Consider the following 15,001-nt stretch of genomic DNA (forward strand, 5'->3'; position numbering starts at 1 on the left):
TTAGCTGTTGCTTGGCTCTGCTTGCTGTGACTTCTCTGGAAACAGTCAGGAAACTCCGCAGTTTTGATCCCCGCGTGTTACAGCCTTGTTCGTGAGCGCGTACGTAGCTCTCCCTTCGTTCCTTCCACCACCACCACCACCATCCTCTTCACCACCCCGAACACCGCCCGTACGCACTTGGGTACGTCTACTACGACATTCTCCTAGTTGCCGCAACATGACTCTTCCACATTCGCCACTCCAGTCAACCTCTTTAACTTGCACCACTCAAAATTACTTCTGATTGTCGAGTTCACGAGTAGGAAGTGATCGAACATTCAGGTGAGTCGATTCCCGCAATCCGGTTTACCTTGCCTTTGCTCAGCGACTGCACAAAGCGTGTCCTCTGTGTGGTACGTACTCGCTACCTCTGCCATCACATATCGCGATTCATTCCATCGACGGGCTCGCGGTCGGGCGCATCCGGCTAATGCCATTGCTCATTATTTGTAAAGATAGCCAGCATGTATATTTAGTAGCCTTTAATAGATAATCTCAAGCTGCTTTGGAATTTTCGCTATGGATGGAATAAACCGAATTGAGTCGTATTCTATTATATCAATTAGGTATTTAAATTGAGTTCACGTACTCGTGAATGCGTGCACCGATACGAACCGATGTGCCCGGATCCGAGCCAATGGGCGTCATGAATTAACACCAAAAAATCGGTGAACAGTCCAGCCATCGGTTCGCATTGGTGTGTATCGGTGCATCAAAGAAGCACCACGAGATATGCTTCGATTCACCAATCCGCCCGGATTCCCACCCATCTGAGCACAGCACGTTTCCACTGGGCTTGATATCTGTCCTCTTACTATAACTCCCACCGAGCACTAGTGTTGGGCCTCAGGCCTAGGTAGCCACACAGGTACCACTGTAACGTACACAGTTCGTTTTCATACAACATGTATAGATCTACTCAGGCCACAGAGAAGGGACACATTCCTCAGCCGAATACCGCCCCAATTGTCCTGGAGTAGATTGAATCGACTAATCAGGGTCGACTCAGCTTATGCTTTCCCACCCTTTTTCTTCTTGTTTACGACCTTAAAGCCCCACTCAGGTTGCGATGGCTTTGGCTGCGTCTTCACGACATCGGCGATGGACACAATCTTGCCAGTCGGACCCGCGCTCGCACCATTCTTGCGGGCCGCAGCGTCGACCTTACGCTTGTTGACGAATTCCGAAGCAAAGCGCCGCCCGTCGAGCGTCGTACTGTTTGTGTAGATCATCTCGGCAATAAGCTCCATCGTTGATGAGTCGGGGTCGAGCGGGAAGGAAAGCAGCATAGACGAAATCTCTTCCACTACATGTTTGGGATCAGTCTTTATGTTTTGAAGAAGTGCATATGCACACGTACGGTTGACTGAGCTGTTTAGCCCTTTGAGATTCTCGCCAAGCCAACGAAGGAAATCGGCAGAGGGTGCAACAGGGAAGTCATCAGCCTTCTGGGCTGAGGACGTCCCCTTTGCAACAGCAGAAGCTGCGGTCCTGGGAGGAGCAACAACGCTCGGGCGCGACGTGACGGGCGCAGTCATCACGCTAGCCGAAGACGTTGTAGGAGCAGGTGCTGGACGAGCGCCCACTGCTGCGGTGGCGCTCTTCCCACTAGGTCCTACTGTGGTCCAGGCTCCACCGGAGGCGGGAGCTGGAGTGAGCGGCTACGGATGCCCAAGTAAGTATTCTGCCATATCGCAATGATGCATATCAATATATTACCTTTGTCGTTGTCTCAGCATAACCCCTACGAGTTGGCGCTGCCGCAACAATCTCTTTGTACACCGCCTTCTTACGCCGTTCCTCCTCCTCCTGGATTTCCTTCATGGTCTTCTTAGCACCTGCAGCATTCGTCGACTGACTCCATGGGGCGGCAGCAACAGACGCGGCAGCGCCAGCACTAGTTGGTATCGCAATGTTTGGTGACCCAACCGTGCGGGAGCCGGCTTGGGACGTCGGAAGGCCCCAAGCAGCAGTGGTGAACATTTCTTCGGCAGCGGGAGTGACCGGTGCGCTTGCACGCGCGACACGCTCCCGTTCCTTCTCAACTTTGCGCGCATCTGCTTTCCTTGCCTCATCTTCCTGGATCTCTCGAAGACTCATGCCCGCTCCCGCCTTCTTCGTGTCATCCTCCATCAACCAAGCAGCCTTGGGTACCGCGCCAGGCATGGAAGGGGTAGGTGGGCTTGTTGCACTTGGAGGCGAGGGGGGCGTCGTCTTTGTGGCCAATGGTTGGACTTGAGTGTCCTTCGTAGTAGCCTTGCGGCGAGACTTGGAAGGTATGGGTGCTTGGACTTCCGAAACAACAGGTGCAGGCTCGGGTTCGGATCGTTCTGGCTCCGAAGGTACCTCCGGGATTGCTGCTGTCTCCTTCGCGATTTGCGCATCAGTCGTAGCGGCACGCCCGCTGTCTACTGGTTGTGCCTCTTCGTGCATCATGTTGTGTTGCCCAACGTTGTTGAAAGTAAGACTGCTTGGACCCGGAACTTCTTTCCAGTTGTCATCCGTGCCATTTTGTGAAGCAGCCAGCCAAGCGGACTGATCGCGTTTGGTTCCCGGCTGTGATGACTGGCTCCCGCGTGACCAACCCTGCTGTAGGTGAGATGCCGATTGATTCATCTGGTTTTGCGGAGTGGTTGCAGATACCCTTGGCGAATCAGTAGTGCCAGGCCGCATCAACAAGGGGTCGATGTTTGCCCAAGGGGACGAAGGTTCGTTCAGAGACTGGACTTGAGATGACAAGGGATTCGTTCCAGGGGTTAAGGTAGTATTCGAGGTTTGAGCGTCCGAGAAGTGGGATAGAGATTGAGGAATAATAGTAGGAACAGAAGGAGACTGGTCGAGTTGGGGTTGGTTGTGCACAAAAGGTGGGTTGTTGTAGGCAAGATTTGCACTGTTGATACTCATGCCGTTGGTGACTGGGCCACGTCCATGCAGAACACGATCGAACGGGCCACCTAACCCGTTCATTTCTCCGTATTCTGGATTCATGGCCGGCCGAGACATCGCCTCCGGGATGATAGTTTGCCCCACCGCTCCGCGAGGAATATTGGCGGCTGCATGATTGAACGCATGGTACGGGGTAGAGGGATCGACATCGCCACGCTGATGAGTGTTTTCTGTCTGGCCAAGCCATTGTGGTGCACCCATGTTATTGCTGTAAACGCCGTACGCATCCACGGAAGATGACCGGCCAGGAGCAATGTTTCCGAACGGAGAGTGGGGATCCGGTAAAGGTTCGTTGAAGGGCCTTCCAGGATAACCTCGACCATTGAAGGGCGAGTCACCAGCGTGCATTCCCAGCCCTGCTCTGCCTCCGAAGGCGGAAGGGTCTGGTGACCCATTGTTGAATCTTGTGTCGAATGATGACCCAGGAGAGTCGGAATTGGCGTTCAAGTAGGAGTCCAAAGTAGCTGCGCGCAAGTTGCGTATAGGTACAGGTGACTGCCCGCTAAACACATTAGCTTGATGAGTAGGGATATTATGGAGAGGCGAGTCTGTTCGAGGGACAAGCCCGGGAGGCGCAGAGGGCGGAGGCTGGGAAAGGAAAGTTTTACCACCACCGGCCCGCCGTACCAATTCTCCAACAGAGACAAACTCTCGGTCGATATGAGTGCGCTTCATTAATAGGTCGATGGTAAAGTAACCTTCTTCATGCCATTTCTGCATAATATCGGCGGAAAATGGACCTACATGCGTGATAAACAACGACGGTCCTACCCAAGATGCAAAGGCACTGACCTTGGACGGTTCCTGACGGATCAACATAGGACCACTCGATCGTGGACGGATCCGGGTTCCCAGGAAGGCCTGGAGGAACAGGACTATCGAAATGGGGGTTGGGGGGTGCAATCTGAGGGACAGGGGACGCGCCACTGAGGGCAATCGACGCTACACCGTTAGCGATATGATTTTCGTCTAAAGAGTGCGCGCCTGTCGAAGGCACGTCTCGAGTTACGACATCGCCTTGAGGTGCATCCATACTCGGTTGCCCCTCTTCCTCCTCCTTGATATCGGGGCCCTTCAACTCGCCGTCAGTAGCATCCCTGGAGGTATTGCTGCCCGGCTTTGTGCTCTCCGATGCACGCCTCCTGGCAACCCAAGAATCGGAATTGCTCAAGACGCCATCGATCCCGGAGCCAAACCCTCCCATTCTGGTTCGAGGTGACGGAAGGGCAGCGTCGCGTGGAGAGGCAGCCGTGCCCTGGGTATTAGACATGGAGAGCTTACGAGGAATTGTCAAAGGGGGCTGATCTTGATAAAGCCATCGTCAACACGAGTTGGTGCATAGATCTATATTGCGCCCACCTGTGCTGTCCCTCCGTCTGTTCATGAGGGACCCAAATCTCTCCCGCATAGGGCTGGCTCCGGCTGAGTTGTTGTGTCCGATGCGTGGACGATCGGATGAGTTCGATGGGGTATTTACTACGTCGCCAGATTGGCGCCTACGAAGCTCGGAATTGAGGGGACCTGCGAAGAGCTGAGTGGCCCATGTGAGTGTCACGCATGGTGCAACACGAGGCGAACGGGCATGCTCGGCTGACCTTCTTTTCCGCATCGCTCAATTCGCGTAGGCCAGTTGGTTCACCGCCAACTTCTCTGACAATCCCTTCGTGTCTTTCGACCTCAAGACCCAGTCCACCCCGTCCACCACCTTCTCTGTAGATGCGAAGCATCTCCTCCTTTGAGTACCTGAAAGGGTGGGATTCGTCACGCGTCTCGGGCTCGGGAGCAGCGGGGGTAACGAGGGCGGAGTAGGTAGATGCGCCCGAAGGAGAGGTGCTGTGATTATTGTTGGTCGGTGCGGAGGGCAGCACGGGAGGGGAAGGTGGCGGATGGGGGCGGTTTGGCATTTGGGGCTTGCGCATCCATTCGGGGCCAAAGTGCATCGTAGTAGCGGTCATGGTTGGGTGTGGTGTGGTTGGGTGTATGCGGGTCTGTACGCGCGGAAGGTCGGTGATTATGACTGTTCTCGCTGTGGGCAAGAGTAGATAAAAATTCGGAGCGCCAGGCGTTCTCACCTTTGGCACGCCTCGTGGAAAATCAAAGCGCGAGCTCGCGCCTACAGTTTAGGGCAGGCGAATCGTTCTACATTATCTTATTACTGCAGGCTACCACTCATGCACTATCGCAGTACTAGCAGCAACACCCGCTCATTATATACAATAGCACCGGAAGTGGAAGAGCCGTACACCCAGTATCCCATCCCTTTACTTTGCCGGCTCAGAAACCATAACAAATTTTACTCCGCCTTTTCTCACTCGCTACTGATCCGCCACCGGTGGACTGGAAGAGCTGTCGGCGAATAAAATATTAGCCATTGGTCTGGATATGAGAAAACACATTTTGTAGCACGCACCCTGCAGCCTCCGCGCTGTTGGAATGATGTAGCTCACGACGAAAATGACACCAAAGGTCATGCAGATGGCAGAGATCCAGTAGTACCCATCACCTTCGGTGATGCATTCCCCGCCGATGTCCGCGCAAAGAGACTTTCCATGCTCGGAAACACATTCAGACGCTGATTCATCGTCAGATCCGGGGCGATAAAGTGAGACGGCGGAGCACACCTTTGACTAATAAGTCACTATCAGCGTCTTTCACCTGGCAGACCGACTCGCTCATGAGGTCGACACCTATCGAGCCCCGTCAGTCAATCAGAGTACAAGAAAAAGAGAACTCCTCACCTTTGAGGATAAAATACTTGGGCCAAGTGCCTCCGAAGTTAGAGAATGTATTTAGCAGCTACGAAATCTATAAGCTTGGCACGAGCCAGCGTGGAAGAGGGCTCACCGTCATATACGTTCCTCCAATCAGTGGATCCGAGATGCGAGTATGGAACGCAGAAATCCCAACAAATTGCACATTACTGCTCATAATGTGTCAGTATGCGACATTTAGTTAAGCAGGTATGAATCACCTTGCAAATGACTGGACAACGGTTTGTATAACCAGGAAGGTGAAGAAACCGTAGGAAATTGGTGGACTGGGGAAGTAGTAGACGATCAACGTCGAAACAAGTGCTAACGCGAGGCGAGGCCAGAACGCGATGATCCATGGTCGTAGTGGTTTATCCCCTCGAGACCAATTTGCAGCTAACCATCCGCCTATTATTTGGAAGGGGAAGTCAATTAGGACAGTGATAGCCAGGTCTTCACGTCCAAGGCCTTTCTCTATCATCTTTAGCTGAGTGACACTCTCGTTGGCTTGGAAAGCAAGTTTTCCGAGGCAGTGGACAACAATGAGTGACCGAATATCTGGGCAGCCTTGTGAGTCCACCGAGGGCAACGATGTGAAAGAGGGCTCACGAGGCAGTTTACAGATGTTCCATATCGTCTTGTATGTCGCAGACACCGTCATCTCCGACTCGTCTAATGACTCCTTTCCCTATAATCACGAAAACGTCAAACATGTCCAAAACATTTAGTCATAGTCTTACCTCCTTCTGGAAGAAGATTAGCCAGAACGTTACAGCGAAGCAGAGCAAGCCGCAGAATTTAAGGTATGTGCTCAGCGTAAGCTGAGGTATGCCCCACTTATCGCTACAGAACGGTTCAACCTCTACCGCGCTAGAACAACTAAAACCCCTACCAGAAGGTCTCGCTGTTCAGGGCGAGGAAAACTGTAAACGATGCAAAGTAGCCTGTGGTGAGCCCAATCGTTTGACATGTAGACGCGTATGACAAATTGTCTTGTGAGAGTAGCGTCAAGGCCCATCCTGATAGAATTGTGCTTAGGGCAGTTCGATACTGATGTGAAAGAAGATAAGGGTCACACCGTCGACAGCAATATCTAGTTTCATGGATTAGTGACATGTTAGCTCGTCCGCGCAGCTCACACGAACCTTGAGTAGCAGACAGTAAGACCAGTGAAGTAAACACGAAGGTCAGTTCGTAGAGATTTTCGGAAGGCTGTTGAGGGATATGTCAGCGATGAGTGGCAGCTTCAAACGGAGCACAATCACGTTGATTATCAGTCTGTCCACGTTAAACGATATGTAAACCATTAGAGATCCAACAACGAGTTGCATTGGTATAATCCAAGATTTGCGACGCCCGATGGAAGTAAAGTAAAGTGAATCGACGATTGGTGACCATAGAAGTTTCAGAGAGTAAGGATAGTTGGAAAGCGAGAATACGCCAAGTTCAGAGTAGGATAGGTGGTCTTTCAAAAGGAATGGCACAGATCCTTGCGTGGAAATTTGTGTGTAAGTTCTCTCATATCTATCTCTTGAATGAGATAACCCACCTAGAGCAAGCCCTAACTGTATGGTCCAACAGTTAGTTTACGGATGAGACCAAGAAGCCGTGTTTGATGACTCACAGGAACACCTTGGATCAAGTCTAGGATACGTAGCGTACACAGATAGACGCGTCAACTATAGCCAGCCGTGAGCGGGGCGAGATACACGCACAGAGTGTGATAAGCAAGGCCATCGCCCTCTTGTCTCTCATAGACATTGGCTTTGTCTTGGGTTCGCCTGCGCTCCCCAAGTACCCGTCGCCCGCACCGAGCGCAGCGCGCGACCTCTCATCCTCGTCAAGTAGAGTGAGCTCCACTTCCTCGCTATCTGTTGCATCGGTACCAGGCCGAGAGCGCATCGCAGTAGGGTTGCGAGGAGTGACGCGAATACTCTGGAGGGAGGACGAGACTGCTTTGTTCTTTCGGTCGGTGAGCTTGCTCATGTCCGGACCAGTACCCGAATTCGGCTGAGGCCGATGGTGTAATTCTAAAGGAGACTTCGATCTGTTGTTGCGGGCAGATTTGCGCGTCTTGGACATACGACAATGTGGTGGCTTAGGGGGGTGTAGGTGTTCTTGAGGTTCTTATGTCGGAGTGTATTTCTCCGTTCTAGTGGCTCGGACACCTCGGCCAACTTTAGCGGACGACGTGTCCTCGCGGAAGCGCCCGTCGGCATAACCCTTTTATTATCAAGTCACAAATCTTTGTCCTGTCATTGAAATGATCCCTGCAGCTTAGAACAGACCGACGCCACCGTTCCAATATTCGTTATTATTGTACTACGTACTCATGCTATACGTGTACTCTGGATACTGTTTCCCTCTCTGCAACGCTGACGCTCAAGCGCTCGGGTCGATCATCAACGCTCAATATTCAATATTCAATACTTACTTATTTACGTCGACGCCGCTAATCGCGCCATTACTGTTCTCGCGTCCTTTGACCTGCAGGATCTTCTCCATGAACTCTAGGCAATATTGCACACGCCAGAACGGATCTTCCTCGACCATCTCCTTACTCGCGACGCTACCGAGTTAGCCTGGGTCGTGCATCTTTGCGGCGCTGTCAGGTTGAGGTACCAGTACGTGTACGATATATGGGATCCACCTACCCAGTCAATACCAACTCCTTACGATAGCCACGAGACATCCATGCAAGTTGATAGTCTGGTCTACTCGGCTTAGAGAGCCATGCAGCGTCTTCGTTGCACCCGACCTAAGATGCTGTCTAGCTATTATTGCTTTCAGACCACTCTTTGCCCCGGACCGTCCTTGATTTGTCCTAACTCGTTCAATGCGGAACATGTATCTGACAATTGCACGATACTTCTGAATGTGAGGCATCCTCGATCGCCGGCTCTCAGGATCGAATCGCAGCGCCTTTGGTAATGGCGCATTCAAACACGAGTAAGTATTTAGCTCGAGGCGGAAAATCCTAAAGGTCTGGCGTTCCAACCAACCTCAGTCATGCTTATCGCGTTGTTGCTGAAGCTTGCTTTCCTCGTTTCCGTGCTCTCGCTAGCTCACCGCCTTTGCAGCCTGATCAAGGTCCATTACGACCTACGCTTCGTGCCAGGACCCAGATGTTCCTCGTGGATTTGGGGCGAAGAGAAGATCTTGTTCTATAGTAGACCGGGTTCGCACTACATCTCTTGGCACCAATCGTACGGCAAAGTGGTCAAGTTCTTTGGTCCCTTTGGGGTATGTACACGTTTACTTGAGGTTACGAGCCTCGGTATATGCTAACCTGTGCAGCAACCCATGCTATCTATTACGGATCCGAGCGCTGTGTCATTTATCCTCGGTAAAGGGACATACTTATTTCCAAAGCCTAGCGGTGTTCGCGCCTGGTTTTCGACTCTGCTCGGCGAAGGCATATTGTGGGTTGAAGGTTTGTGCAGTAGAATCAGACATTTGCACTTTATTGTCATCTCATATATTTGCAGGTAAAGATGCTCACGAACGACAGCGACGAACACTCGGCCCTGCTTTATCGTAAGCCATTTAATGCACATGGTGACTCGCTGGGTCTCTGCAACTTTACTTCAGACAGCAATCTGCGAAGAACATGACAAACATCTTCTACGAGAATGCACATAGAGTAAGCTCCATGCTCTCATTTCCTCGAATTCACTATACTTCCTTCTCCCAGCTGGTGGGACAATGGTCTGGTATCATCGAAAGGACTTCAGACCGTTCCGAAACAATTGACGTTACGGGCTGGTGCGGCCGACTCGCGTCCGTGTCCAACATGCTATTCGAGAAACGTAGGCTGACAACACTGCAGGCTAGACACAATCGGTCGCGCTGCATTCTCATGGGACTTCGGGTGCCTCCGTGAGGATATTCATACCAGCACGCTGGCAGAGACGATGGATAGCCTGACGAACCACGAGCACTCACGCGCCTCGTTTTACATGCGTGCGCTCTTCTGGGTGTTTCCGTCTGTGTTACACCTGGGTAAGAAAGGGAAGACCATACGCAGGATACGCAAGGAACTCGGCGACATAGCCAGATGCATTCTAAATGACGCCAAGGAGGTCAAAGATGATAGCAGCAAGACGGTGATGTCACTCATGAGTACGGTCTTCATTTCCGTTCGTTTAGATTGCTGCTTAGCTTGGTTTAGTGCGCGCTGACAAAAACACCGCCTTTGAGGACGAAGAAGTAGCCGCTCAGATGCGGACGATAATCTCGGCGGGTTACGAACCCGTCTCGGCTGCAATGACGGTAAGGAATCAATGGTGCTATCACGAAACCTCTTCTAACCTCCTGTATTAGTGGCTTCTATATGAGATTTCAACCAACATCGAATGGCAAGAAAGGCTACGCCAAGAGGTGTCCGCTTGTATCGAACCTTCGGCAGATGAACTAAGTAGTTTGCCTCTCCTCGACGCATTTCTCCTTGAGACATTGCGGTGCCACCCTCCGGTGCTTGAAAATCATCACGAAGTAGGCGTCCATCTAGGGTCCAACTACCTAGCCGGTATTTACCTTGCCGATTTACTAGGCTTCAGAAACCATTGCCGTCCCAGTCACAGAACCACTTCCGGGAATTGGCTCACGTCATCTCATTGTACCCAAAGGTACCATCCTCGAAATGCCGGTAAATGTCATTCACAAAGACCCTGCGATTTGGGGCGACGACGCCGACGTATTTCGACCCGAACGATGGCTTCAAGATAAGTCTAGGAAACTCACTGTGCGGGACCTTCTTGCATTCAGTTCAGGGTATGATTATTCTTGCTTTTGCATTCGCTTGTCATTTAGGCCGTTATCCAGCCCACGAGCTTGTTTAGGTCGAAGCTTTGCACTCGCTGAGATGAAAGTATGGTGTTTTACCATTCATCTTCAAAGCCATTCGCTGATCATTGTATCAGGCTCTTGCTTTGACCCTTCTGCAAAACTTTGCGTTCTCTTGTGAAGAGGACATTGAACCGTTTCAAAGTTTTGTTATACGACCTCGGGTCAAAGGACAAGGGATAAGTTCCCTCCCTCTGGTAGTGCAAGCGTTGCGTCGGTAACGATACATACAAACACCCCATACACCAGCGACTACTGCCACCCAATACAATCTACGTATAAAAAATGCCTATATACGAATAACACAAAGATTCAGCTGCTGCAATTAGGTCAGACCTTGAAGTCGTCTGTTTTAGGAGGTTGAAAACATCAGTATTGCATCAGCTCCAGCCTTCAATTTTTCTTCTGCTTCTTGGCTCTAGGCTTTTCGAGATCGATCTCTTCAGCATCATCGTCGTCATCCTCGCTGTCTTCTTCGTCGGAGTCGATTTCATCACCACCCATGTTACCAAGGAAGTAGTCCGTCGCCTCAGGGAAAACTTCATTTGCAATGACGTTCGCAATCTGTGTGCCCTACTGGTCAGCCACTGACGTCAAAGCACCGGATGCCGACCTACGTCAAAGGGATCTGAAGCAATCTCAAAGAAGTTGAAGAAGCTGCCAGCGTCTGCAGGAATGTCATCGCCATCCTCATCCTCAACACGGGGGTGCAGCTTGGTGAGGGCATTTTCCGGGTCTTTCCATTGAATCTTCATGGACTTCCATGGTAATCAATATTGTGATCCAAAAACATTGCAAGGTCACTTACCGAAGGCTCCACGTCGCGCTCCCATGAGAAGTCAAACATCGAAGGGATGATACCGTCGGCATCAGGCTTCTCGTCGGCAGCAGCGGGCGGTGGTAGGTATTTGTACTCCTTCTTGAGAACGGTGTCTGCGAAATAAGGGTTCGTTTTGAAGTGCTGTACCCCCTATCGGTAAGCGCGACATGCATGAACTAGATAAGATATGATTACGCACGAGTTCGATAGTGTAGCACCGTGATTCCTTCGGGTCACGTTCAATCCAGACATCTTCGAGATAGCTAAGCGCTTGTCTGTCGGCGTTGTGCTGTGCATGGAAACTGAGGATGTTGTGGTTCATCAAAGCGATGGGCCAGTAGCGAGGTATCGACTTGGCCACACTGCGCCTCTTCGCATATACGGGCGTAAGTTCTTTCTGGGCACGACGCTCTACAAAGTCGTGTCAATGAAGAATGAGAGTAGCTATGTGAACGAGGCTAAGTACCAAGAACAAGCTCAACGCGGGCAATGTCCTTCTGGACCTCTTGGAGCTTCTGGGCATCGGCATCGGAGAGCTCGGCGTTTTGAAGGGAATCCTTCTCGTTGTGTGCACCAGGGGACGCTCTCTTGACTCCAGACATTTTAGCAGTGATTTAGCGTAAGAACAATCCTCGCCCTGAAATTTTGGCCGGCGTCAGTGCTTGGATCACTTAAAACTCCGACGTTGCCAACATTATCCCATGTGAACATCTTCCCGTGAAGCTTGAAGGTCGCCTTCAACCAACTTTCAGTGCACGTTACCGTAGAGGATGGCCAACTCGAACTACCAGATGCTGAATATATAGAATCACCGGTTATGATGGGGAAGGGGTTTGGTGTAAAAATTCTAATAGGTTAAATTGGGCTATGTAAGGTAAGTGTGAAGTCCATCGGTATAAACAGTGACCAGGTGAAACCTTAGTCTTGTCTCTTCTTGTCACCCAACTCCAACTCTATCCGGCTCACGGTCAGACCTCTCTTACGACCCCCTGTTGCAAAACTATCGGCCATCGGCACCTTCTTTGCGGAAGCAAAGCCTTTGCCATGGTGGGCTGACCGAAAACCAGGACCATCATAGTATATCAGCTCAGTAGGAGGAAGCAGACGAGGCCAGGCGACATATTGGATGCCATTGATCACCATAAACGAGAGAGCGATGATGGCGACGCTGAACCAAAGTGTAAAGTAGTAGAATAGCGAGTAGTCTGAACACACAAAGCAGATTAATAGCAACATCTTAGATCAAGAAAGGTGCGTACCAGAAGTTCGTGGAAGCGTCATGCCGGCAGTTATCATAAACAACGCAAATCCGAGGATGTAAGGAACCTGTAAAATCCTTAAGCGACACCGACTTGTTCCAGTACCTCAACAAAGACTCACAGAGCGGATTATAAGGGATCTATGATCTCCAACGATCGAGGAAGCGGTTGTGAATGTTGTCCGAGGTAACCACGCCCCTGTGACGAGGTCAAAAGCATCCTGCTTTAATGTAAATTATCTGCCATCCGCTTAGACGTGGACGTAACGTGCCTGCCTGGTTCCATCAAAATAGTTGTTTTTTATGTATCGTTGGATGCTCTTGTAGCCATCTTCGAGCAGACCCTTCCTGGTGCGCTTGTTTGTTCGGGTGAAGTCAACCTTGAGGGCTCCAGAGCCAGCATACGCCTTTGAAATCGAGTCCGCGTGATCTGACCATACTGTCACGAGTGTCAGTGGAATGCAATGACAAAAAACTCGAAACTATTACTTTCACGGAAGTCTCTGCTGAAACCTTCGAAGTCATCGACGCCTTCGCTCTCAGTGATGATACCCAATCTTCGCAATTGGAGCGTGAGGGTCCATTTAGCAAGAGCCGCCTGGACGACGTTGGTTCTGTCGAGATTGTCCATGCAATTCGTTCGGACAACGCCGAGCTGTCTTCTTGAGGGCTCAGGTTGATTGGAAGACAAATGGAAGAACCTGTTTATCATAAACATGTTATATTGTAATACATAGAACACGACCCACCCTTTGTTGGCCAGATCCCCTTCCATCTTCTCGATGAGAACGCTGATGCGGTCCCAACGCATGTGCTTGCATTCATTGTGGAAGTCGAAGTATTGGTAGGCCACCTCAGGCATCTCAATCTGAGCAAGGGCTCTCTCGTAGGCATCCTTAACCGGCTTTTCGTGGCCCTTTTGATTGACTAGATTGACTAGTGACTGTTCCCCGTAATTCGAAATTTGGTCCTTGAAATGGAGACGCATGGCTTCGACCTGGGCAGTGCGTCAATCAACAGTGAATGGGCTCGAGAGAAAGAGGGTATACAGTGGTTTCAAGGTCCATGACCTGCAAGTCAGGCTTATAGCGCATGGTGTTGATCTCGCCCCAAAAAACAGGGACGCTACCTCTGATTTGAACGAAACTTAGTTTGTCGCTGAAGTTATCATTTGAGACTTGGCCCGATCCTTCGACAAGTAGGAGTTGCTCCGTCTCGTTGAAGTTGGCAACGTGCCCCTCATGATCGATACCGCGTCTGAAGTACCTAGTGCCCGCCCTGAATCTTGACCGGCGGCTGATGAGACAAAGCTGCACCCGACGGCCTCGAACATCAGCCAGCCGAAGGTCAAAGGCTACACAAGGATAAGCGTATACAAGGTAAATGCGAGCATGTCACATACTGCCGTATATGATGGGCAAAATATAGGCACTAAGCTAAGGAAGCATGAGCAACGCCATGTGTCAGGAAGCAACAACCTACCTCTTGCGCTATCTCGGACTCGATGAGTCTAGATTGCAAGAACCTTCACATTTTGTCAGATTTAATCCACAAGATGAGTATTCGCATACTTGTTCCAGAAGAAACGATCATCGGCCTGGTAGGGCGTCAGAAAAAAGCAACAGAGAAGCGTTGTGTGTCCATACCACTTCCCACAACGCTTTCGTCTCCTCAGCATCTTTCTGCTCCCACTGCACTTGCAGTCGACGAGAGAGATCCCAGCTATAGCTGAAGAGGAAGTGGCCTCCGTTGAGATGAGATTTGACCAGGGCGAGGAGATGCCCCTCTATTGGATGTGGGGGATTCTGAATAGAGACATTGGGGTTTAGAGGCAGAATGTCGAATTCTACGGCTCTGTAAACGTCGTGACCCATCAAACGTCCCCGTTGTTCCCTCCCGGTCATGATTACGACATATTCGGCTAGTCAAGACAGTGAGAAGGGCAGCAGAAGCATCGTACAACCTTACATAGTGCGAGTTGTATCAAACCCAGGATACCATAGACAGTCTTTCCATATCTCGTGGAGGTGTTTGGGACAGAAGTGTGGGTAGCTAAGAGCACTAAGTTTCGGATTTAGTAGTCCAGGACGATGTGCGCACCATTAAGCACGATATCCCCCGTAGTTCGGTCAAGTGTGAGTGACTGCGCTCCCAACGGCTCCACGGGAACGAATGTGTAGGACTCTCGGTTCACGAAACTTGGTTTACCATCAGGTGAGATTGTTCTTTCGTAGGTTCAAGACATACTCACAGGCTGAGCCTGGTGTAGATGGGCTTCATGGCGTCAAGCAAGGTGCAGCGTGCCAAGAGACAGGCGCGGTCGCGTCACTGGACACAATGATT

At 50.9% G+C, this 15,001-nt stretch overlaps 5 protein-coding genes across 5 annotated transcripts; 1 reads left to right on the forward strand and 4 right to left on the reverse strand.

Moving 5' to 3' along the window:
• Positions 1–1,049: 1,049 nt before the first annotated feature.
• On the reverse strand, positions 1,050–4,940 carry CONPUDRAFT_148488 (uncharacterized protein; the record flags this gene model as incomplete). Its single annotated transcript, XM_007765033.1, has 6 exons — positions 1,050–1,345; positions 1,400–1,700; positions 1,759–3,725; positions 3,778–4,290; positions 4,345–4,516; positions 4,581–4,940. The coding sequence occupies 6 exons, from the start codon at positions 4,938–4,940 to the stop codon at positions 1,050–1,052; spliced, it is 3,609 nt and encodes a 1,202-aa protein (XP_007763223.1).
• A 353-nt stretch (positions 4,941–5,293) lies between these two features.
• On the reverse strand, positions 5,294–7,637 carry CONPUDRAFT_45049 (uncharacterized protein; the record flags this gene model as incomplete). Its single annotated transcript, XM_007764302.1, has 14 exons — positions 5,294–5,331; positions 5,396–5,557; positions 5,607–5,672; positions 5,724–5,781; positions 5,830–5,905; positions 5,957–6,293; positions 6,345–6,423; positions 6,476–6,578; positions 6,628–6,768; positions 6,877–6,947; positions 7,001–7,224; positions 7,285–7,300; positions 7,360–7,379; positions 7,451–7,637. The coding sequence occupies 14 exons, from the start codon at positions 7,635–7,637 to the stop codon at positions 5,294–5,296; spliced, it is 1,578 nt and encodes a 525-aa protein (XP_007762492.1).
• A 1,028-nt stretch (positions 7,638–8,665) lies between these two features.
• CONPUDRAFT_86368 (cytochrome P450) lies at positions 8,666–10,801 on the forward strand (the record flags this gene model as incomplete). The annotated part of the gene is made up of 12 exons (XM_007765012.1): positions 8,666–8,684; positions 8,854–8,978; positions 9,033–9,168; positions 9,224–9,272; positions 9,327–9,378; positions 9,430–9,515; positions 9,565–9,857; positions 9,907–10,007; positions 10,059–10,229; positions 10,288–10,508; positions 10,560–10,605; positions 10,658–10,801. The coding sequence occupies 12 exons, from the start codon at positions 8,666–8,668 to the stop codon at positions 10,799–10,801; spliced, it is 1,443 nt and encodes a 480-aa protein (XP_007763202.1).
• Positions 10,802–10,973: 172 nt separating this feature from the next.
• On the reverse strand, positions 10,974–12,002 carry CONPUDRAFT_86369 (uncharacterized protein; the record flags this gene model as incomplete). Its single annotated transcript, XM_007765014.1, has 5 exons — positions 10,974–11,144; positions 11,198–11,338; positions 11,389–11,541; positions 11,600–11,811; positions 11,867–12,002. 5 exons carry the CDS (start codon positions 12,000–12,002, stop codon positions 10,974–10,976), a joined length of 813 nt encoding a protein of 270 aa, XP_007763204.1.
• A 222-nt stretch (positions 12,003–12,224) lies between these two features.
• CONPUDRAFT_114667 (inositol phosphatidylinositol phosphatase) lies at positions 12,225–14,952 on the reverse strand. Its single transcript, XM_007765035.1, has 14 exons — positions 14,910–14,952; positions 14,759–14,856; positions 14,627–14,710; positions 14,305–14,579; positions 14,230–14,255; positions 14,141–14,183; positions 14,061–14,094; positions 13,708–14,012; positions 13,408–13,655; positions 13,148–13,359; positions 12,931–13,097; positions 12,781–12,879; positions 12,660–12,726; positions 12,225–12,605 (listed from the first exon to the last, which is right to left on the reverse strand). Exons 1-14 carry the CDS (start codon positions 14,936–14,938, stop codon positions 12,319–12,321), a joined length of 1,974 nt encoding a protein of 657 aa, XP_007763225.1. The 5' UTR covers positions 14,939–14,952; the 3' UTR covers positions 12,225–12,318.
• Between the last annotated feature and the right edge of the window lie 49 nt (positions 14,953–15,001).

Source organism: Coniophora puteana (assembly GCF_000271625.1).
Source record: "Coniophora puteana RWD-64-598 SS2 unplaced genomic scaffold CONPUscaffold_1, whole genome shotgun sequence".
Lineage (NCBI taxonomy): Eukaryota > Fungi > Basidiomycota > Agaricomycetes > Boletales > Coniophoraceae > Coniophora > Coniophora puteana.

Bases quoted from the DNA above. Each gene is read 5' to 3' on its own strand.
- CONPUDRAFT_114667 (XM_007765035.1), bottom strand. From the start codon at position 14,938: ATGAAGCCCATCTACACCAGGCTCAGCCT. The intron at 14,857-14,909 runs GTGAGTATGTCT...TGGTAAACCAAG, and splicing joins ATCTACACCAGGCTCAGCCT to TTTCGTGAACCGAGAGTCCT. The intron at 14,184-14,229 runs GTATGCGAATAC...CAAAATGTGAAG, and splicing joins GATCGTTTCTTCTGGAACAA to GTTCTTGCAATCTAGACTCA.